Below are 24,531 nucleotides of genomic sequence, written 5' to 3'. Positions count from 1 at the left end.
TTCTGGCTGTTTTCGTTGTGTGTCTTTAGTATACCGTCTTTTCTGTAATTACAAAAATTTAGTCTTCTTAATGTTTAAAGGGATGGTATACCCTTGGTTTAGATGGGACTTCAGGTTCCAACTTTTGGGGGGAGATTATGAGAAACCTCTCATGAAATATTGAACAGCATACAATTTTATTCTAAAAGAGGAATTCAAACTTTATTTGATGAAAATTGGTTTTCAAATGGCTAAAATATCCAAGAACAAAGAGATCGTAAAGTAGGAGGGTCCCTACATTTCTTTAAACTATGCTGGAATCTATTATACGACTTTTACAAATTTGCATGCCGTCAGTACTTCGCCAGAGGGGAGTGATGAATTAAAGTTTTATTCAGTTCGATTCAATTCAACTCAATTTATTCTTTTCCATAAAAAAGAGGACACATGACTAAAAATAAGTAAACATTCTTTCGTGAGTACGTTGGTATACAGACCACAAACATTAACAAAAGTTAAAATATAATTTTCGTGAACACATGTTTATACAGACCATAAAACAAACATGTAAATAAATTCATTCCTGAAAAAAAAGAACAAAAGAATCCATTCTATCATTATGAAAGAAAATATTTAGAATATCCGTGATATTTAATAATCATCTACCCAATCATGTCTTGTTATGTGACGAGTGTATATCCCTGAACAGATTTGATCTTTCCTCTTCCACGACGACTTTACTTTAGAAAATTTGAAAGTCGCGTTTATCTCTTTTTGCATTCAAGCTCTTCATAACATAATATGTTTAATATACTTGTGAAGACCTGAATGTAATAACGACCCAAGTCCAATTTTGGGCCAAACTCACTTTTACATGGGAAATTGTAGCGTCTACATGGGTCCATCTTGTATATAAATAATATACATTAATTTAAGTGCCTAAAATGAATGAGTGAAATCTTGTATGAATGTAAGAATGGCTGGCGCGCTGGCAACGCCGGGGCGTTGCCAGGCCCCAACAAAGCAAAATCACCAATAGGCATGTAAAAAAAAAATCACCAAAAATCATCAAAAATCACCAAATTTGAAAAAGCGTAGTTTAGGGTTCAATTTCAAGACAAATTGATGTCAATAAACCTGTATCAAACTCTCTGCGCGAGTCTCGGTGCAATTTACGTCTTGCCGTAGACACACACACTCAATGCAAAATGTGTGCGATGTGTATGGATCTATGATTGTTTGTGTGTGTTGAGTGACAAAAAGCGCACATGTTATGTTTCTGTACCTGGCATAAGGGGAGACCTTTGGGCAAAATGCATTTTCGGTTCCAGTTATTAGTCAATGGTTTCAAAATCACAAACAATGTTTTAAAAAATCACCAAGTTTCACCCTTTTTGGTTACCGAAATCACCATCTGGCAACGCCCTTAACAAGTCCTGTCCAGAATGGTTGGGTATTCTTACATTCATTATAGCGCCCTCTCTCATCACTCCTTGTCTAGACCAGCTATTCTTTACACACACACATTGTCAATGAAATGACTTGCTGGACAGTGATGAGGAGTTAGGTTGGGAAAAACAAAGGAGTTAATTAGAATGAATTTAGAGCAGTGAGGGAAGGGTACAACAATTTCAAAGAACCAAGCTCCTGCCATTTGAATATAGAAGTATTTAGGGCATCTGATTCTTGTGGAATAGTTCATATTTTCAGTCATGTGCGCAATGTGAGTCAGTAATCGGCCTATAATGTATGGTCTGAATTTAGGAATTATAGACAATTGAGAAGTTTGTTCGCAAAAACCGATAAGTCCATATTTGCCAAATGGAGATATTTGCGATTAAAGGTCCAGAAAAATAAAGAGAATAATAAGAAAATTTTTGTAGTAAGAAAAATAAATGTAGCAATCAAGCCATTTTAGAAAATGGGGAAACTGGTAAAATGACAGCATTTTTACCTGACCTTTGGACCTTTTGACCCTTGACCTCTAGTATGGGCGGCCACACACATGCTTAAACACATACATGCACACACACACACACACACACACACACACACAATATGATGAATTAGTAGCGATGAGGGATATTGTGCTATGATAGGCAATTATTACAATTTTGAAGGCCATATGGACTGAAAACTGGAAAAAGTAACACAACTCTCTTATAATAATTATTCCTTTCACCATACCATGTATTATAGCAGCCTATCCTGTACATATTCAAAGAACGACCCAAGTCCATACGTATGATTAAAAAACAACCCAAGTCCATTATACAAATTGACCCCTCTACGAGTAATGTGAATGTTAATTATGGTAATAATACATATCAATTTGTATCTATAATGTTGCCTTACCATCGTAGTTAAATGGAATATTATTGGAAAAAATAAAACAATATATGAAGTTTTATCTATTTTATTTATTTTTTAGTTTAGTTTACTCGAAATGACTTCCCATGGACTTGGTTCGTTTTTATATTCAGATATTCGATTTCAAATAGACATATTACCGATTAATATGTATAATAACTTATTATAACATACATACTTAAAGGATTGGTATATAGAATAGGCGCTAAATCCATTGAAAATGATGAATTTAGCACTTTTTGGAAGCAAGCTCTTCGATCGAAAATGCCAAAGAAAAAAATTATAAAAAGATCACAATTTTTATTTAAACTTAACTTCTATTTTCATGTTTCCAAACATTGACATTATATTAACAACAAAGGAAATAATGTATCCCTGTCAGGAATCACCATTATCTAAAATCAGGCCAAGCAGACAATCAACTAATGGACTTTTGTGAACAAAACAAACACAGTCCTAAAGATTCTTGCGAGCTTTCCGTGAAATCATAATAAGGAACCAGGACATGTTGCTTGTAAGACACTTGTCTAATAGTAACATGTATTTGTCATGCCTATAGAAATATAGAAAATGAAATGAGAAAGAGAGAGAAAAGAAAAAGCGGGAGTAACAGACAAACAAAGAGAGGGAGACATTACCAGCAAGATGGAGAGATAGCATCGAACTCGAAAATTACTAGTATACTAAGTAGGCCACGGCTTCAAGTTCTGTGAGAGATAGTGCGAGTTTTGGTGAAAAGGAGAGAGCGCCATCTGTTGTGTGGACTGTCGCGACGCCATATGGACGACTCCAATTATACCATAGGTAGGGATCAGATCACAAGCCTTTGGCGTCAGAATCTTCTTGAATATCTGATATTTTCCCCTCTATTTGTGGAAGAGAATTCGATATAAAGCAAATCTTAGAGTTGGGAAGAACTGGAGGGTGGAAATATGCACTCAATTTTAGCTACCTAGGGTGAATGTTATGTCCCCTATACCTAAATGAACTATTCAAGAATGCCTAACAACCAACATTTACTACGAGCTCACAGCATAGCAACCAAGAACCCCCTCACTGGCGAGAATTTTGGCGAAGATACAACGAAACTCAAATAATACCTTTCATTTTCACCTTGAAATTGTCATTTGAAGACCGAAAAAGATGTCAGATCTTGGTTCAGATTACGACGAAGAGGAGCACGGTCCATATTTAGGGGTGAGTTCTCGAAAAAATGTATTATGCGTGGGTTTAACTGGGGCTGGATTAACTGCGGGGAAAAAGAACAGTCCCATATATTCAATATTCCGTTGGAGGTGAAATGCTATAGTTGGGGTGCCGTGGCCGTGGACGTGGTGGGGTCTAACCTAATTAAATTTACGCTTCTAACTGCTAGGATCTAGTGTAGATCAGACATAATTTTCTAACAATAGTGTGTTTCAAAGTTTCAAGCTGTGCATGCTGTGTGGGTGGTTGTACGTGCCGCTGGCGCTGGTTCTGGTTCTAGTCCACGCAAGATAAACAACAAAACAAAACATGAAACGGTCAAAAGTCAAAACAAAAGCGAAAGGGAGAAGGAAGACGGTTCTTTCTTAAACTATTTGTGTTCTCTGTAGATAAGGGACAGTTTGCACCGTACTTTAGAAGCAGAGAGTACATGGTAATTATTTTTTCGCGTAACAGCTATGCTGCAGAAAATGCAATGGGCCGCACTACAATCCAGGAGAGAAGCTGCCATCAAGATAATGATGTACAACCAAAATCACTAATAATCTCATAACATCCATCAACCTGGACACCTATCTGAAACCAATGACCGACATCAGATCGCGGAATTACCATCCTTCCAAATATCAACCTCTGACAACTCACTCCACTATTAGATGTATGTAGGTACTCCTTCATGCCAACAGCAGTAGGCCTAAGGCTATGGAATGCACTCCCTGCAGACGCCCTCACTGCCACATCACTGGATGTCTTCAGGACTCGCATCTCTGCATGTTAGCTCCACACTGGAGTTTTTTTTTTACTTGCACCATGTAAATATTTGCACAACCGTCCACCGGCATCACATACTCAAGTTTCATCCTTAGCATCATATCCAGAATTGGACTTTGCTGAGTACCGACGTAGACGTAGACTTTTGCAATCATTGATCAGCTATCCTGAGGTTTAGGGGTTTGTAAATCATCTAGTTTCTAAACTGATTACAGATTCTATTGTTAGATAGAGGTCTAATTTTAATGTTCCTTCTTCAGAATTTTGTGAACTGCACTGGACAGCAGTCATCATTGCAAAATTTGAGATGTTTAAATTTCATGTAACATGTATTTTAGTAGTGATCCATGTCAATCCATGCTGAAGTTTACTTTGATAAGTTGTGTTATTAATATCAATTTTAAAATTTGTTTGGTTTGTGTGCAGAAATCTTATTAAAGTGGGACAAAAATATGGTTTATAGTGTTCTAGTAACTGTAGATTTCTACAAGGCCTACAGCAATAGACATGGTCACAGCATAGACATGTTAAGCCTTCACAGCCATTGACACATGGCATACAGCCCCCCCCCCCCCCACTCAAATCTTCACAAAATTTCCTCTCTTGAAATGAAGTCCCCCCCCCCCAAAAAAAAAAAAAAAAAAAAAAGTAAAGCAAACATGAAATCAATGTACATGTAGTGTATACTGTGCTATACTGATATGGAAATGTTTGTGCATCTCGTGCAACCAGAAGCTAGTGCAGAAATAAAAGCATGCGAATACATATATTTGCATGCATACAGCTGTATGTTCCAGTAATTAATGTCATGATTCAGTGGAATAAAGAAAATGCAAAATCCATCTTACCCAGCCGAGCACAAGAAATTACTCACATGAAAATATCCACTTTTACAGTTACGTGTATAGATAGAGAAAGATACTGAGAGAGAGAGAGTCTAAGGTCAATTGGGTCTAGAGTCTGAACAAATGTCTAAGGAATGTGAAGGCATTTCAATTTTTGTTATCTTTATTTTTGTGATGTCTTTTGTCTGTGTGTGTGCTCCCGATTGCCAAGATATCTACAGCCATCGAGAGGAGATTGTGTGCAATTTTGCAACTATTCTCTTCTACACTGTTTGTACGTGTATGTGTGTATGACTCTGCTTGTGTGATTGTGTTTATGTGTGTTGTGTGTTGTGTGTGTGTGCCAGGTATAAAAGAGAACCTGACAAGCTATTTTTCCTAACTTTCATTCCATGACAGGAGTATGAAGGAGACCGGAATGCTAAGGAGGAACGCCATGGCAAGGGGAAAGCCACACTACCCAATGGGGACATGTACGAGGGCATGTATGAACATGGCAAGAGGCACGGACAGGTAAGTCCAGTTCTTTTTCTCACCTTCGGTATGTCTTTCAATGTTTGAATTGATGATTTGAAATTCAGTGCTCATCCATAACCCCATAAAATCACCTAGTCAGAAAACAGAACAAGGCTGAACAAAAACAAAGTTCTTTGCAATTGGGTAAGAATGTGTAATGTCTCTGACAGGCCCTTCAGTCAGGCCCTTCAATCAGCCTAATGCCTTTTCGGAGGTGTCACGGCTCAAATTCGATAACGCCATGCTTCAACAAATGTATGTGACAATATGTATGGATCTAGAATGATTCCGTGACAGCTGTTTTAAAACAGCTTTTTTATCATTATTTGAATATTGTTGAAAAGTGCGGGGAAGGGTCTGAAGTATACAGTGTATTTCTTATCCTTGATTTTCAAATTTACGACATTGTAAGTCTTAATCTGATAACACTCAATAGGTCAAATGCAGCAAACATCCAGTTCATGTATCATCTATTTTAATGAAACCTACTGATATGATAGTAATGATGAAAATTATCATCCTATGTGTGCATACAATATACTATAGCCAAGGCACGCTTTTTGCAGGTTGTTCAACTGTTTAAGTTGCATTGTGTTTTGCAACCTTTCTTGATGAAATATATCTGTAGTAATGATAACAAAAAAAAAGTATTGACTTTTATGTCTTTGAATAGGTTCACTGTTGAACTTAGGAGGCATGCCTGCAATGTGCATCATAGCACTAGGAATCAAATGCCCTTATTATGTCCTGCTCTTAAGTTTTAAGCTTTAATCTGCTCTTGGTTATAAAGAAATATAGATCATGTGAATATTATATATTCGGCCCTTTCCAACTTTTGTTTGTTTTGATTTTTTTTTCCCCCAGGGTGTGTACAAGTTCAAGAATGGTGCACGCTACATTGGAGACTACAAACAGAATAAGAAGCATGGTTCAGGCAAATTCATTTATCCTGATGGATCTGTCTATGAAGGTAGATTATATTTTTCCAGACAATTGATGTCATGTTTTTGAATATTGTGGTACAAGTGGTCGCCCCTGACTGCTGACAGCAAACAACAGTTGCCGTTAAGACACAAAAACTTTTGAAACTTTTCTGTGAAAACATCCACTAGCCTTTTTCCTGTCAAGTCTGAATCAGCTCATTAGTAAAATGTAATTCTTTGAGATGTCATTTTCATGCCAATATCAAACACATCCCCCACCCCCACCCAAAGATGCCCAAACACAGAGGAAATTTTTGCAGAATTTAATTTTGCAAAATATTATTGTTTTATTCAGTAAATTCTGAGATCACTTTTTTGCCCTTTAAGCTCTCCTTTTCATTTTTTTTTTTTTTTTTTTTGAGGGCAAACACCTGATTAATTTCTTCCTTCTCTGCTTGAGGTATTGTATTTAGCTTGGAAGATATTGCACACGCCTCCAATGTGTGTTACTACATACACTATAAATCTGTCTCGGTGCTTTCTCAAGACCTAACTGTGAGAGATTGTTACCTGTAATTCAAAAGACAGTGTTGACTTGGTCAGTCCTGTTAAATTTGTCACATTCAACATGTCAGTGACACCTACATGTACAGACTGTAATATATTTACTGAAAGAGAATGTTTAGTCCATTAACTTGCATGCTCACTAACTCTTACCCTTTGAGCTACTTCATGTGCTGCATTTTAAATCACTTATGGCGTACACGGATGATTCTTTTTGGCCAACTTATGTAGTGTTAATCATTTTTATCTTTTTGCTGGTATGCAAGTTAAGCCATTTCTTTTGAGATGATTTTTTTTTTTTTTTGCATTTCAACAACAAAAAAAAAGTTTTATCTGACACATAGTGACAGCAACAACGAAACAAAATTGTGATGCAAGGTCAAAGAAGTTGGAAGAGCATGAAGCACTGTGCATGTACACAGTGTGTAAACTTACATTAAAGTCCATGGGGACATTTTAAGGGTGGAATAACACTCGGTGGCGCTTTGCGTATGGAGTCAGAGTACAGAATAACACAAGAAAACCAGACTCTGCAAACACAATCATGTTTGTTCTTCACTTCCTGTCATGTGACTTGTTACCTTCTGCAGTAAATGTATATACCAGTACAATAACTTCTCTGATTTTCCAAGCCATTTCTGTTGTTTTCTGGGTTTTTTTCCACCATGGATATTGCTTTCCCTTGGTGAAGGGGTGAATAAACCAGGGAACCAGAGGTTGAAGTTGTGAACACTAGCGTTGAGCAAAGTGCATCGACCCCATGCTAATATCTAGCTTCTGCAAAAACCTTTAATGTTCTGTTGTCATCTTCACAGTGAAAATAAATTTAGGAAACTTTGATCAGCAAGTACACTGTTCATGCAAGAACATCTGAAGAATTGTTGACTGTAATTATATCTTTCTGCAAATGATTTGTGTCTCCCCATCAGGTAGCTGGGTCGATGACCAGAGACATGGGTTTGGCATCTACACATACCCCAACGGTGACGTGTACGAGGGTGAATGGCAAAGCCACCTGAGGCATGGGCAGGGCGTCTACACCTACAAGGACACGGGGTCAAAGTACGTGGGGTCGTGGGTCAGCGGCAAGAGGGAAGGTGCTGGCGAACTCATCCACGCCAACCACAGATATCAAGGCATGTGGGTTGGCGATCAGGTGAGTGTAACTTGTTAAGAATTATATCGAATCCTTCAGAGTGATGTTGATTGTAACTGAAGAACAGGTTGTAGAGAGCCTAGTTTTGAAGTAATTAATGTTTCTTTGTTCGTCTGCGGCATGCAGTTAACTGATGGAAAGTGGAAAATTTGTTGCTATTGTTGTATTTTTCCTTTCAAAAGTTGGTACCTGAAAAACTTTCACACAATAAAATTTATGTCACATCCCCCCCCCCTCCAAAAAAAATGTAGAATAAAATGCACAAACGGGCAAACATACTACCTGTTATATTCATGGGGTCAGCAATGTATGTTGTTATGATGATATGTAGTGCAGTGATTTGCTTATTTGAATGTTTGAATCCAACTTGAATCCAATTCCAGCCCCAAGGCAAAGGCAAGTACGTGTTTGACATCGGCTGTGAGCAGCATGGTCAGTACGTGCCTGTGGAGCAGCCGGTGGGTGGCGACCAAGAGGAAGAGGAGGCACAGACTGTCACCGTCCCCAAGTGGCGGGCGGGACAGATCCAGGCCGTCAGTCAGTACAACCCAGCCGAGGAAGCCCTGGCAGCCCAGCAGGCAGAGCAGGAGGCGGAGCAAGGCGAGGGGGAGGAGGACGCTGAGGGAGGCGGAGCTGAAGGTGGGGAGGGCGGAGCCGAGGGCGGAGAACAGGCTGCAGCAGAGGGCGAGGCTGGTGGTGAAGGAGGAGGAGGTGATTACGTCTGTTCTTCTGTAACCCTGTCCATGACTTTTTTTAAAACTTTTTTTTAAGGGGGCATTCCAGACAGCCTAAATAACCTCACATTATGTGGTACATGCATAAATTGATGGTGCCATGTATAAATTTCTTGTAGTCTTTCATCAGATATACCAATACTGTACTCTGAAAAACCCTAAACATAATATACTGATGAACAAGGATGATGACATAGGAGGTTCATATATTCCAGTCATGTAGCAATGTAATTGCATTACGATATCACTTGCTTATCAAGCTCACCTGTGTAGAATTTATGCATGTTTTCTTCATTTGTTCTGCTTCCTTGAGCACCCAAGCATGCAGTCTTATGCAAAACTGCAATGTCGTCATCCTTGTTCATTGTGATTTGCTATGGATTTTGAAAATATTCTTATTCCTCTTCGCAATCACTAAAATTCTAAAACTCTGTACCCAGTATATTAACCAGTTTGTATCTGTACAAATGCTAAAGTCTAGAAATCATCTGGAGGTCTCCTCTAAGTCAATGCTTCTCAACTGATGGGCTTCTCTCTGGTGGGCTGCAATGTCGGCCAAAAATGAATATTTAAGAAGATTCGTATTCGATCGAACTGGGCTGCAAAAAGTATTGCAGGAGCCAAAGTGGGCCTTGGTTTAGAAAAGGTTTAGAACTACTGCTTGAAGTAATCATCGCAAGCAGGTACTCCAAACTAGGAATAAGAAATTGTGGTGAAAACAGAATCATATTAGATTTTAATGAAACTTAAAAGTTTGTTCAAGTTATTTCTTTTGACAGATGTTGAAAAGGAAGTAGAATATCATACAAGTATAATGTACATGACAACTGAAAAAAAAGAGAAAATTGAATGTGCCCTTTTCTCCGTATGCAGAAGCTCCCGCTGAAGGAGATGGGGCGGCACCGGCGGAAGGAGACGGGGAGCAGGCACCGGCCGCTGAGGGGGAGGAGACTCAGGAGCAGCAGCAGGAAGAGGCGGCTCCAGAGGGAGGAGAGGAGCCCGCAGCGCCCTCGCCTGTCCCAGAGGAGACAGAGGAAGCAGAATAGACCGAACTGTTCAAAAGTACAGAGAAGAATAAAACAACAACAAACAAAAGAAGGAAGGAAAGCAAAGAATCCCTTCCGCCGATGCCTCACAATACACCACGCCACATAGTAGGACTGCGAGAGAGAAACAATATGTTTATATCTTCCTGGCCATGGGGACTTGCTACATCTAAATTGTGCTGGACGAAACATTGGATTACGACCCTTGGGATGCGGAAAATGCATGGCCACCAAGCTTCAAGTTCTGTCAGGAAATGTTGCTGTTTTTTGTGTTGGAATACGTAAATGTACCTTGGACTGCACGTTGCAGAGCTCATCTTCAACTTTGAGAGTTTTTCAGATGTCAACAATTTTGACATGAAATATCATATGCCTGAGTTGAGTTTCTTGCAGTCTCTACGCCATGTAATTGTTGCCTAGTGCTGTGACTTTTAAACTTTGTTCAGGATGTCCGTGGAGTCACAATAACATAGCAGTACTAGGAAACAAGTTTCAGTCTTTATGCTCTTAGGCTGGCTTCATGGTTGACTCTTTTAACTTGATTTAAGTTGAGCTGCAGTTGAGATTGTAAAAACAGAATCACACAGGAATCAAACTCTTACATTGACTTCTGAAACCAAAGCGAAAATGTTCTCAGTTCTATACCAGCAACTATGATCATGTATTTCATACTGTTGCTTTAGATCCTGAATGACATTAACTTTGCAGACCTAGCATCATAACATTGTTCTTAATATTTTTTTTCTTCTTGAGATATGAGAAAGAGTTACTAACCACATGACTTTTTTCCCCCTTTGTCATAAGTGGTTTTTTTTTTGCAGTTTGATGGGATACCCCACATTTTCTTTCACAGTAGTCTTCCGACCTTTACCATTTGCACTGTCTTGACAGGTAAATGTACACTAGAATTATTAAGAATACTTATAGAAAATTCTGTAAAACACTCTGTGAAGAAGCATTTAGTGCATTTCCCCGAGCGGGATACTTAGAATATTCAAGAGCACATCAATTAGATAGTACGATTGAATTCCTGATGCTGTGGAATAACGAGCAGAACTGAGAGGGGACAAACAGAAAAAATAAAGTACTACAGAAATTATATACCGACATTCCAGTCCAGACAAAGTTATTTATTTACTCATATAAAGTACATGCAAAATGATACACAAGAGGTGGTGAATGTGCTATGTTTTAGTCTTGTGTTATGCATTCTTGTGGTATAGTCTGATATTGTTGGTTATGACATACCAATCAAAATAAGAGTCCTTGTTTGTGGCAAATGATGACCAAGTCCTTGGAGCTTCATGCAAAAAAAAATAAATAAATAAATGGAACATGCTATCCCTGAATTTATTGCACTTGATGCAAGTTATTCAAAAGTCAGAATGTATTTTTTTTTCTTTCATTTTTGTGTTTTAGTTGAAGTAGAGTCTTGAAAAGTTACAGAAAGATTTGTCTAAAGTTTACTCACGTGTGATAAGCTTTAATGGAAGAAAGCAATATGTCTCGTACATATGTTTAAGTTTGAGTACAACCTCCATTCCTGGAAAATATTTTTTTCTAGAAATGAAGATTATCATGACAGCCTTACGGAGGGACAATCGTTTTGTGTTGTACACCGTGTATTTGGCACGACCAATTTCCTGGTTCTCTCATGACGTTGTTTGACATACAATAAGGGGCTATTGTAATGAGGGCTTGGGGCTGTGATAAGTTCATATCACTTTTGTACAGCCAGGTGTTATCAGCAGCTCATTCTCTGGTTATTCTTCAGAACATTTGTTAAAAATAGGACAAAAAAAAAAATGTTTAGTTTTGCACAAAATTTTGCCTTGATTTTCCTCATTTTGACAACATGAGATGAGGTATTGGATACTGCTTTCCAGGATAACAGTGATAAAGTATTTGTGTGGTTCCATGTTTTATATGTTTTCCAGTGACTATTTGATGTAAACTTTTTGTGTACATAAATAAAATATGTTACTTTCATGTTTTTAACTCTTATGTGCCTGTGTGTTACTGTATTTATTATTTTTTTCTTTTTTTGAAAATGCTTTTGCCTCTTGGGGACATTAATCTGTTTGTTATTATCATTTATGAACAGCTTTAACCTTTTGTCAAGATAGTGGTTCATAGTTCCGTAGTCACTAGTAAATGTCATTCAACTGCTTGAATCTAGATTGAATGAGGTATCAGCTCTCATTATTATTATTATTATCATCATTATTATTATTATTATTATTATTATTATTGACTTTTGAATAGTAATGATGATGGATAATAATGATAATAATAATAATAATGATAATAATACCAATAATAATGGCTGAATTAATGATGATTGTAATTATTATCATTATTATTATGATTGTGTCTTTACTATTATTGCACTTATCATTATTATTATTTTCATTATTAGTTTATTTCCATTTTGTTAACATTTTTGTCATCATTGCTAAAAAGAGGTTAGAAAGCAGACCGAAAAAGAAATCCACACATAATTTTATTCTGATCTTTATTAAGAGAGAGAGAGAGAGAGAGAGAGAAAGGGGGGGGGGGGAGGGAGGCATGGGAGGAATGGAGAAGGAGATTCGGTAATTGGTTGTACATGTACAGTTGACAGAATTTTTCATACCCTTAAAGGTCAATTCCACCGAAAGGTTGCATTTTCTGAAAATCAAACTATTGAGTATAGATGATTAATGAAGCTTAATTAGATAATCTGGTATTGTTTACTCAAAGCAGCCTTTCACAACAGATATTTTGATACCTCATTTGTGAATATCGGTGAACGTGGAGAAGAGTTGTGTCCGAAAAACCTTCATTTTTCATGAAAGTTGCCAATTTTTGCAGAATTTATGTATCATTTCTGATACACTATTATGACCATAATACAGTTTGTGTAATTCTCAGATGGCTTATTTTCTGAATGTGCTTTGGTCATAGATTGGTTTTTATGATGTTCTAGAACTTGTTCCGGCATCAGTAAATATTTTTCTCTCAATCTCAAAATGTGGTAGTTGATAGCGTCCCATAAGTCACGTTTTTGTGTCCCATCAGTCACACTGGTTTTCCCTATCATGCTACTGTACCAATGAGTAGATATTCATACCACTTGGCTCAGGGTAAGCACCAACCCTTTGCTACATTCAGGAAAGAAAATATCTTTCCAGAGACTCTGTGTGTAAGAATATTTCAGAACTTACTTTCCCATGTGAAAAACGGTGGTCCTCAGATGTCCCATAAGTCACGACAGCAATTTTTCGTTGCTGTATGTAATGCAATGATACTTTTCAAACTAAGTATGGTGTTTTCATAAACTGTGATATGATAGATCTAACCATGAACTGAGAAAAATGCATTTGATGCAACTGTTTTCTCAAAATACTGGTTTGAAATTGCCGAAAATTGTCACTTTGTCCCATAAGTCACAATGGAATTGACCTAAATACTTTTTTTTTTTTTGGGGGGGGGGGGATAAGTAAATGACAGAATGATGATACTTCAGTGAGACTTTCATGTATAATTTAGTTGTCATCTATCAATTAAAGAAAATTTGGCTTTAAGTTCATTTGCATAACAATTTAAACATAATGAGATTTTCTTCTTTTTGGCTGTCTTCTTGATTAATTTCTAGGAATGTGAGAACTCTCACTGGGAACACAATGAAATCCATTGCGTTGAATGCTGTTGTTACAAGCTAATGCAGGGCTCCACTTTTTTTTTTTTTTGGTGGCCCGAAAGAAAAATTTGTTGGCCCCCCAAAAACCAATAAAAACATTAAAAGTCCTTTTTTTTTTTAATGAGTCACTCACTCACTGCATGCATTTATGCATTTCCGGCGCAAAAAGTTACGAATTTATTGACATACTTTTCAAAAAATTTTGGTGGCCCGAGGACGGTGGGCCACCAAATTTGCCCTTTTTAAAACTTTGGTGGCCCGACTTTCATTTTTGGTGGCCCCGGGCCACCGGGCCACCGTTAGTGTCGAGCCCTGGCTAATGGCTTGTGATTAATATTGATGACTAATGCCGGAGTTGGGATAAATTCTGGAAAGCCTTGAAGATAAATATCCTTGAATTTCTTTTGTTATGCTAATGAGATTAAATCATAATTAAATCATAATTAAAAAAAAAAAGAAATTTACGCGTATGAATAATTCTACATACAACTGTACCTGTTAGGGAAAAGTCAAATTTTGGCACTTTCAGACAATATCATCCCAGAAAAAAAAAGGAGAAATGTTGACACTAATCGAAACAGTTTTATTTTTGGCAATGTCTAACAAATTAGTTCTACATAATCCTAGCCACCTTACTATCTTTTCACAGACAAACACACAACCAAAATCAAATAGATACAGAATCATACACAGGTCATGATATTTTTACATATTTTAACTAATCTACTATACAGATAGTGTGTGATCTCAAATTAATTTAACTAGCTTTATACGCATGAGAAATTCATTAAAAACCCACTTGCTGATACACTATCCTTGAGGCTGTATATAGGTCATGGTGAAATATAGTGGCACAAGTACTGATTATGTACTTGATCGCAGTGCATTAAAAAACAGTGTACACTATTCATTTTGTTACAGTGAGCAATTAAAGGACAAGTTCACCTTCTTAGACATGTGGATTGGGTGAATGCAGCTATAGTATAGTTGAACACATCTGTGAAAGTTTGAGGAAAATCGAACAATCAAAAGTTATGAATTTTTTAACTTTCTGCTTAGACGATGCTGGATGAGAAGACTACTACAGCCTGTTATGTCACATGTGTAGAACGATATAAAGAAAATAATATAAACAAAAGTCAACGTATTTGTCACTTTTCTTGCATAATAAAAGAACACTGCTTGACTTGCCTCTTTAAGAAGGCAAGGGGAATAATATTAACCTTAACATAGGTGGCCTACGTCAGTGACAAGTCGAGTAAATGTGCACTTTTCTCAAAAAATAGAATTGTGTGAAATTCTCTTTATGTTTTTCTTATATCGTTCCACGCATGTGACGTCATACATTTTAGTAGTCTTCTCATCCAGCAGTGAGTGTGCAGATACTTTAAGAATAACTTTTGAACGGATCGTCCGATTTTCCCCAAACTTTCACTGATGTGTTCTACTAATATTGCTGCATTCATTCTATTCCCATATATCATGAAGGTGGACTTGTCCTTCAAGTATACTGTGAAAGATTGTTTGTTTTTCATGTCATTTCACCATCATCTTTTTTCTTTTTGTCAGAATCTATGGTCCACACAATATTGATGAAAAAGAGGCATGCTATATTTGGCGCCAGTATGATCATTCGAAATCAAGTTATAAATACATTTATTATCATACAAATTGTATTTACCCTGTATTAAATACAGTCTCGTATTGCTGTTGTCGGAGCAGCACCACCTTTGGTAGGTTGTTCAAGCCATGATTCTTAGATGCTACTAGACCCAAAAACAAACAAACAAACAAACAAACAAACAAACAAACAAACAAAAAAGCTAACAAACTAACTAACAAACAAAAGAGTTAGAGGAAGGGAAACAAGGTGAAGAATACAGTAAGTAATGGCAAGCGTAAATGAGGAAAAAATCATTCATAAGGGGCAATGAGGCGATTAATCATCAGAGTCTTGATAAGCTCACATTCATCCCAATACCTTATGTTACTAAAGTTTTTGACTCGATGAAGTGATTACTGCTGAAGCAGTGTCACCTCACGGCAATGTCGTGATCAAAAGCAAAAGCGGTGGCGAATCGTGCTGTCTGCAGGTGCGAAAAACCTGGAAAGGAAGCAAACAAAACATACAGTGATGACAGCCAAAGAAGGGGATCCTTAAATCAAGAAAGGAAACTTGCAGGCTGATAGATTATTGGTGTATGCTCACGACAAAAAAAAAAAAAAAAAGACAAGAAAGTAGGGGGTGGGAAGAAAAAGAAAAAAAAAGTAAAAAAAAAGAAAAAAAAAAGTGATGTTCCCACACCGGGAATCGAACCCGGGCCACGGCGGTGAGAGCGCCGGATCCTAACCACTAGACCATATGGGAGTTACACAGCCAAAGCTAGCACACTTGTGTATATATATCCAATAGTAAAAGCCCCGTTCTCAACGATACATTGAGGCTGCTGACGTATTCGCAATACACACACCGTAGACGCGTATACACACTAATGTGTAGAGATCAATGGGTACACACACACCGTACACACTGCACCATGTACCACACTAATCACATGCGCAATCGACAGTCGGTGTACGGTCTGTACACTCTACAGTACACTCAGTGGTGGAGAGGAGAAAAAATCTCTTTGAATATACTAGAGAGACTACCGGTATTTATTAAGTTCATTTCCATTCAACATAAAAACAACAAGCAATTCATACAATGAAAACAGCTAAAATGGAGATATAAATATGACAATATAAAGAGAAATACACACACATACACAAATACAACAAGAACAAAACCGATGCATGAATTCATGTGAATTGTTGGGGGGGGGGGGTTCAACAGAGAAGAGCAATACAATATTATAAGCCTTGTGAATCGTTGACCCCTAGAAATATCATGTAGGTCTATACATAATATCGGGGAAAGAGCTTAATGCGAATATCACACCATTTAAGATCTCTTGAGCAAAACAATAAAAATTGGATTAAATGAGACGAAAATTAAGGAAGTTTTGAATTTGTGAAGTTTTTTTTTTTTATTAATCCACTCAAAAAAGTCCCCAAGATGCCATATAGGACTAGTTTCTCTACATAATCTTGAAACTTGATTTTTTTTCCCCAACGCAATCATGCCCCAGTTTCAAATCCTGATATATCTGATTGACGATCATTTTCAATTTATTTGGCGAAGAATAACATTATGTTTTACATTTACAATGAAGAAAATTGACAATTTCGTCACTTTTTTTTTTACATAGTCAATGAAACACTATGAGGTGATCACATCATCAGCTCACTGGTTTGCTTGTTCATAATTATTTCATCAAGTGTTGGAGACCTGTTCTACAAAAGATAGCGAACTTAAAATTTCATCATTGGATCATGTTATCGAGGGGACAGCTCCTGATTACCATGTTTGTTTGTTTGTTCGTCAATACCAACCTACACGAACTCTTCGATCCTCAACTTCTGGTCTTTTACATATATTCCGTTTTCTCAAAGAAATCTTGGGGGGAACTGACTTTCGCTCACGCTGGACCAACACTGTGGAAAGTTCACTTCCTCGTGAGCTGAAAGACTCACGCTCCATAACATCTTTAAGGAGTAATTTAAAATCCTATTTGTTTAGTAGTGTATTTTGAAGACAGACTTTCATGTCTTCTTTTTCATCTTCTTCTATGACTGTGTATGTACTTGTAATTTCAGTCTTTTTGTTTGATGTAAAGCGCCTTGAGCATTTAATCAGAGTGGAGAATGGCGCTATAGAAATTGTATGTATTATTATTTTTATTATTACTTCCCTACTTCATATCTGATTTTTCATCAAATTTCCACTGTTGTACTTACAAGATGTTCCTCTTTCTTGTCATAACACCAAATTTTAACTGGTCCAGAATACTCCTCTCACGAAAAAGAAAAAGAAAAAACCCAAGCAAAACATGACAATTGCGGCCATAAATCATGATTTGTGTTATGTTCATCAATAAGTAGCTAAGAATAACATACAGAAAGAAAAGATAACTTGATAGTATAGTATCCAGGGTCATGGGCGGATCCAGCCGGAATTCGGTAAAGGGGAGGCCCACGCCCCTCCCCCAATTTTTCTTTTTATTTCTTGTGTTTTAACAAAAAAATATAGTGGGGGCGCGCACCCGGTGCGCCCCCCTTCCTGGATCCGCTTTATACTGGGGGACATTATAACAGCTCATGCTGATTCCGTATACTAAAGTTGACAGATAGCAGGGAACATGGTTTACAAAATCATATACATGTAGTTAATAAATTAATATACATTCACAGTTTAATTCAAATTATCTTCAACCAGAATATTCGTTGGCACCGTCAAGGTCATGTTTAATGTATATTTCCAGACATTAAAAAAATCTATAATACAATATGGACCTAAATTTTGTAGAATAATTGCCACTGCATAGTCACAAGAATTGTCAATAATAAAATCAGTTTCTTCTAGTATGAAAAATAGTTTATATACTCAGTTGTTATACGTTTTATTACTGCACAATCTATAAATTCAGGTTGTTTTGTTGTTGTTGTTGTTATTTACGCTTATTTTTCACCTCCACAGCAGTGTATGTATCAATTCCTAGTTTTGTCGTTGTTGTTTCCTATTGTTTGGTATTATGTGTTGTATTGTTTGGAGCGCCCGAGACAGGTTACATGCATGCCTCCTCGGTGTGTTATACATTTGTACATTGCTATGCAAGGTTTGACATTGTCATATAGGGCCTACTGATGCGGGCCATTTTCCATAAAGCTTTCACAATTCAATTCAATTTATCTTAGTATTGTATCTCAATGAAAAATTCATGAAATATAACAAAATACGATGATACATAGTGCCCAACTTGTATATGATAAAATATTAAACATCGAGTATGGCGGTCGATATGTCAGAGTTTCAATCAATGTAAAGAAAAAAAAAATGTTTACAGAGAAATACGATGGAACCTGCTTATAAAACCGAGCATGGGTGATAATCTTGCTATGTATATAATAAACAATATCGGATAGATTAACATCATCGCCGTGAGTTAATCTTTTTGACCATTGTTTATGATTATCATCACTATCATTATTACCATTCATTATACACACTGCTGCGATATAGTCCCTATAGTATACTGTCACAATAACTGTCTTATCAACCCCTTTATCATAGCAACAACTTTATTGGCAAATATTTCATCAATTTCGTAAAATATCATCACACACTGTCAGATCGTGAGCCTCATAAGCTGAATTCATTTGTCAAAGTATATATACAGCGTTTTCCCTTCAACAGTCGCCTTTCCTTGTTTCTTGGAAAATATAAAAGTTTAATGAGAAATAGTGTACATGTTTTCTTCCTGATTGGTCACAAACATAAAGCTAGATGTCGATAGTTGGACAGTTGTGACGTCGGTAACCACGTCACAACAGCATTGGCTGAATTGCCCGTGCTTGCTAACTACCACTGTGTTTTTTGTTAAAACCGAAATTTTAAACATTTAAAACTTTGTAAACAATTCTATTCAATATTTGAAAAACTGTATTTAAAATAAATATTGATATCAAGATTTCATGAAACAAAAATTCATAAAAATGTACATGAGTTGAAACATACGGTTTTAGCCCCCAAATTTTATGGAACTGCAACTTTTTAGATTTGTTGATTTTAACCAGGCCTGTCTAACAAGTCATCACACCAATGAGCATGTGGAATTGACAGGTTTTTTTTTCCATCGGTATTATAATCATCTATATATCTATTCAAAGAGGCCTATATAATGTGACACAACTGTTTCTTTACACTTTGACAGGGGTAGTTTGTTTGATTTTTTTCTATCTTTATAATCATCTATATCTATTCAAAGAGATATGTTTACACTTTGACAGAAAGTGTTTTTAATCTTTGAGGTATAATACAGCTTGCTATATTTTGACCTGAGATTAGATATGAATCTAAAAGCCAGGGTAATAAGGAAATTATGTATTTGTGTGTGTGTGTGGTTTTTTTTTTTCATTCACTTTCAATTGCTCAAAATATGTATGAATTTCAAAAGGAATTACTAAGAGATTCAAAGTACGTGTGGATTTTATTTCAGCTAATGGTTTGCATGTAGTCATTGACTGTATGAAGCGAGCAAACATATTGCATTGTCTAGGAAGTAGATGCGAACGGTGTCAGGCGGAGCAACGTACAAAGGCCCATTCCCCATCGCTAACGACGTCGTTGCCTAGAGATGTACGAACGTGACTGTGTGCCCTGCGAAAGAAGACGACTCATGTACGGCAATTACATCATCGATTGTTCATTCAACTGTGGACACGTCCTTGCCGCCGCCGTAAATTCACTCGTTATGTGGTTTCTCTTCTGCGCTCTGCGTCTGCGCATTAACTCGTTAATCTCATAAATTACAGGTGCAAAAAAGATGGCGCATCACGGTGAAGTGAGATACAGGGGAGTTCTCCGTAACTTATTTACACTTTTAATCGTCTTTGTCACATTAATATGCAATTCAGTCGGCCTGTATCAAGAAGGAACAATAGAAACAGAAGAGGTGGGTATTTGTTCATTCTAAATTCTGTCGGTATCGTCGTAACAAGTGGTTTTTGACGTGTTGTCACGGACGCTGTGTCTATGCGCTATCTCAATCATTCTCATGATCTATCTCTCTGTCTATAAATCTACTGTCTATGCATCGCCAATGACGCAATGTAGCAATGTAGCATAGGCTATGCTATGTACGAATACTGTACTACGCCGGTAGTATTGTACGGTACTTTGTTGTCTTACTACACTATTTCACACTCAGAGTCTACAGACTGATTTTGATGTTGAAGGTAGACCTTGCCTAAACAGGTTACAACCTACTAGTGTACTAGATCTAGTCGGTAACGTTCATGAATTAGCTAGTTGTCTGACTTAGCTTTAACTTGTAAGTTGTAAGTGACATTGTCATTGTGTGCATACCCAGTGACAGTGTCATCACAGGCCAAACATGCAGGCAGGGGGACGTAACCGTTAGCATTTCACTTTAAATACAAACCAATTTCTACCTTATTATTCATACAGAAATGGATATTCCTGGCAAGGTTCTGCTTCCTATCAGACATTGGACGGTTACGATTCGAAGTGGAATATCCAAAGGTAAGTAGTACCTAGTAGTAGTAGGCATTTCACCATTTAAATCACACCTTAATTTGTCAAAAGTGTTTTAATTTACTTGTGTGTCTTCCAAGAAATCAAGGTTTGTTTGTTTGGGTTTTGTTTTTTGTTTTTGTTCTTCTCTGTTAAATTTGGAGCAACTTGCAACTTTGACCATGCATATAAATGTATCTGATGGAATAATGAGAGACTACACTGTATAGAGTAAGTGCACTAGTTCGCGGCCATGCACCAGTTCGCGGCCGGGCCAGCGGTCTCCAGTTGATAAAATCTGGCCAATGGGCTGGCAGCCCGGTAACTTGTCACCATTCAACGGAGAATATCCTGCACAACATCAACATACCTGGGACTAACAGCAGTGCGAGGTCTAGTCGCTGTAAAATCTCTTGGAAACCAAGGTGTTCACCGCAAGAGCTTGAATTATAGGTATTATTAACACGTAAGTCAACTATTCTGGACGTAGCTAGACGGCTGTCATGTCCTTATATGTCGTTTTCTTGTTGAAATATTGATCGTAGAGGAGGGTTAGAATGTGATGACTACTCACCACGGACGATACATTGAAAATGACGAATCGCGAAGGAAACGGGGGGAGGTCGCGAACCGGAACACCATAGAGGGCGCTTGCTCTATATCGCGTCCGGGGGTAAAACGCCAGCCAAAATAAGCGTACAGAAATATAGAAAAGCATTTGAAATAGAACAAAAATATATTTTTTATTAATAAAACAAGTAAATTGAAAAATAAGATCACGCATCCATATACTTTGATGACTTGTAAGGGCGTGCCTCATAGCTGTCCCTGATCTTCAGTTCTGCTGTCCCTCATATTCCTTGAAGTCCTCTTCCTCTTCCAATTTGTCAATGGCTCATATTCAGTAATTTGGGGAAAATTTTGAGGAAATAGTTTTATTAATCAAAACTAATATTTATAGATTGGGAAAATAGCATTTACAGTTTGATATGTTTCATTCTTGATGGAAAAAAACAAGTCACTTTGCGCTGGACAAAACCCAAAAGCGCGAGGCGGCCGCGAACCAGAACACCCCGGCCGCAAACCGGAACGCGCTGTACCGGATCGCGGCCGCGGTCTTTTTTGACCAACGGGATGGACATTGGTCTTGCAATGGTGACAATATGGTGTATTGGTAAGTGGTCAATCTCTATGATATAACCTGGATTAGAGCAATCTGCACGTTTGCATTTCAGAGTGGAAAAACCCTTAAGCGGCCGCAAACCGGTGCACTTACTCTATAAGAGTCTAGATGTTGGAAACATGTTCCTCAGTGTTTCAAACTGCAAGTGATTTTATACAATTGATTTTTTTTTTTTTTTGGGGGGGGGGGGGGCTCTTGGTTGTTGTTGTTGTTTTTTTTTCGTTCTGATAGTAGTTCTTTTTCTTACCCTGAAGCACATTTTTAGATGTCTGTTCTTTAGCAGACAACTTGAAACCTTGAATATTGGGAAGAACAAAGAACAAGGAAGTACCGAAATGGAATTAGGGTTTTTCCCACAACTCTGTATGGTCCCCTTAATTTATCCTGAAAAGGGGGGGGGGGGGGGGATGCTCAAAGAAAAAGATTGAAGACTGATTGCATTGTTGTCTGCAATGGAAATTCTTTGTACATTGGATAACAATAAAAAAAAAAAATCAATACATTAAAAGTAGTGTACACCAGAGATGATATCACTGAATGCAATCAAAACTAACTCATAGTCATACAATGGTGCGTACACCATAACAATGTGATACATTAACTCAACATTTACAACTATTCAGAAAAAAACTATCAACTTAATATATATCACTTTTATTCAGTCATTCAACTCATGAATGTATTCATATTCATTCCTGCATCATCACCATGATACATCATCCACATTATACGATAATCAGGAACTCTCCTGTTTCAACAATAAATTCACAAAGGCACAATTGCATAATACCTTTATACAAAAATAAAGTGGGGTTATAACAAAGCATCCCCAGGCACACCACTTTTTATAAGCATAAATCAACATTAAAAAGCAACTTTAGGTGATCACCATATCAACCAATTTCTAAATCACAAAACATGCGCAAAACAGATATCTTTAAAACAAAGTTTAAAAGTGATCCTAATGAAAGGTGATGGGTCCCACCTTTAAGGACCACTATGTTTTTGGATATCTCGGCCATTTCAAAACAGATTTTCATCAAATGAACATTGAATTCCTCGTAGAATTGTATGCGGTTTGATATTTCATGACTGGTTTCTAATCATCTTGCAAAAAGTTAAAACTTGAATCCCCAGCTGAACCCAAACTATACCATCCCTTTAAATTCTATAAACATTAAAACCGTGATAGGAAACAATCTGAGGGGTGGGGACACGAGTACACCATTGCTCTGGTACATTTTGTGCATGTTAAACTTAACAACCAAACTCTTCATGCATGACATAGAAAGATATTTTGGACTAAGAAAACAAAAAACAATGTCCACATGAATATTACTAACATTTGATAATATCAGGTGCAGTAGTGAAATAAGGAGAGAGAAATCTATTGTTGTACATTTTGTGAATTCTTGCTGAATTTGGAAACGACGATTCAATGATTTAAAAAGAGAGTTGCATTAGTTGTGCAATCTACTTTGTAGGTCATGTTGCTTCTGAGCCCTTAGAAGGTATATTTATGTTTGTCAGTGTAACCATGCATACATAACAGTATACAGGATATTCCACAACCACCACCACCACCCCAAAAAACAAACAAACAAACAAACAAACAAACAAATTGCTATAAAGAACTTTCCCTATTAAAAACACTGGAATATTTGCTACATGCACATGTAGCATTCTACACTGTACATGCAGTGGCTATTGACAGCATTGCATTTTGAATAGTTGAGACTATCAGAGTATGCCCCAAATGCCAGTGGAAAAAAAAAAAGAAGATAATGATTCTTTCATTAATTTGTATTTATGTTTATCATTATGATTATCATTTAAAGGTACTTGTTCACAATGAAACAAGAAAGTCCTAACCTTGATGGGATTTTTTTTATTCTTTTTTTTTTTCAGGGTACTTGTTCACAATGAAACAAGAAATTCCTAACCTTAATGGGATTTTTTCTTTTTTTTTTTTCAGGGATTCTTGCCTTTACTTGTTTACTGTTAGAGCTTTTATTATTTTTTATCTATATCTCTATTTGTCATAAAGTAAAGTTTGTTGATACTCAATTGTTTTTCTTCCATGCCCCTGAAGGGGCTGTTCAAGAAATTAGAATCACTGTATCACGGTATAAAGATCACAAGTAGTAAAAAGTGACTTTGGACTGCAGACAGTGTACAATGTTTGTACTTGCACATTGTCAATACTGTCATTCTTACATGAACCATAATTACATGTTGGTGCATACCTACAATTGTGCTGATGCCAAAGTGCATGACGTTGTGCACATGCCTTTTATTATCAAATTTGTTGTCATTTCATTCTACCATACAGTCGTTTGCCACGCAGAATCTAATTCTATACTACGATGAACCCGACCAGTGGCCATCAGTATACCCACCAGACACGGCCCGTCTACTGGT

The 24,531-nt window shown here is 37.1% G+C and overlaps 1 protein-coding gene, 1 long non-coding RNA gene and 1 other non-coding gene across 3 annotated transcripts; 2 read left to right on the top strand and 1 right to left on the bottom strand.

The window, feature by feature from the left end:
* Nucleotides 1-3,407: 3,407 nt before the first annotated feature.
* LOC139716540 (radial spoke head 1 homolog) lies at nt 3,408-10,385 on the top strand. Its single transcript, XM_071628079.1, has 6 exons — nt 3,408-3,546; nt 5,571-5,684; nt 6,552-6,657; nt 8,104-8,330; nt 8,714-9,023; nt 9,938-10,385. The coding sequence occupies exons 1-6, from the start codon at nt 3,493-3,495 to the stop codon at nt 10,108-10,110; spliced, it is 984 nt and encodes a 327-aa protein (XP_071484180.1). The 5' UTR covers nt 3,408-3,492; the 3' UTR covers nt 10,111-10,385.
* A 5,703-nt stretch (nt 10,386-16,088) lies between these two features.
* Trnae-cuc (transfer RNA glutamic acid (anticodon CUC)) lies at nt 16,089-16,160 on the bottom strand. Its single transcript has one exon. It is a non-coding gene; the product is annotated as a tRNA-Glu (tRNA).
* Nucleotides 16,161-20,190: 4,030 nt separating this feature from the next.
* LOC139716539 (uncharacterized) lies at nt 20,191-24,517 on the top strand. Its single transcript, XR_011709901.1, has 3 exons — nt 20,191-20,346; nt 20,862-20,936; nt 24,443-24,517. It is a non-coding gene; the product is annotated as an uncharacterized lncRNA (long non-coding RNA).
* The last annotated feature ends 14 nt before the right edge of the window (nt 24,518-24,531 follow it).

Source organism: Diadema antillarum, unplaced genomic scaffold (genome assembly GCF_040938485.1).
Source record: "Diadema antillarum isolate AM-2024a unplaced genomic scaffold, OU_Dant_1.0 scf00000066, whole genome shotgun sequence".
NCBI classification, from domain to species: Eukaryota; Metazoa; Echinodermata; class Echinoidea; order Diadematoida; family Diadematidae; genus Diadema; species Diadema antillarum.
This window is presented reverse-complemented; position numbering and strand designations above follow the sequence as displayed.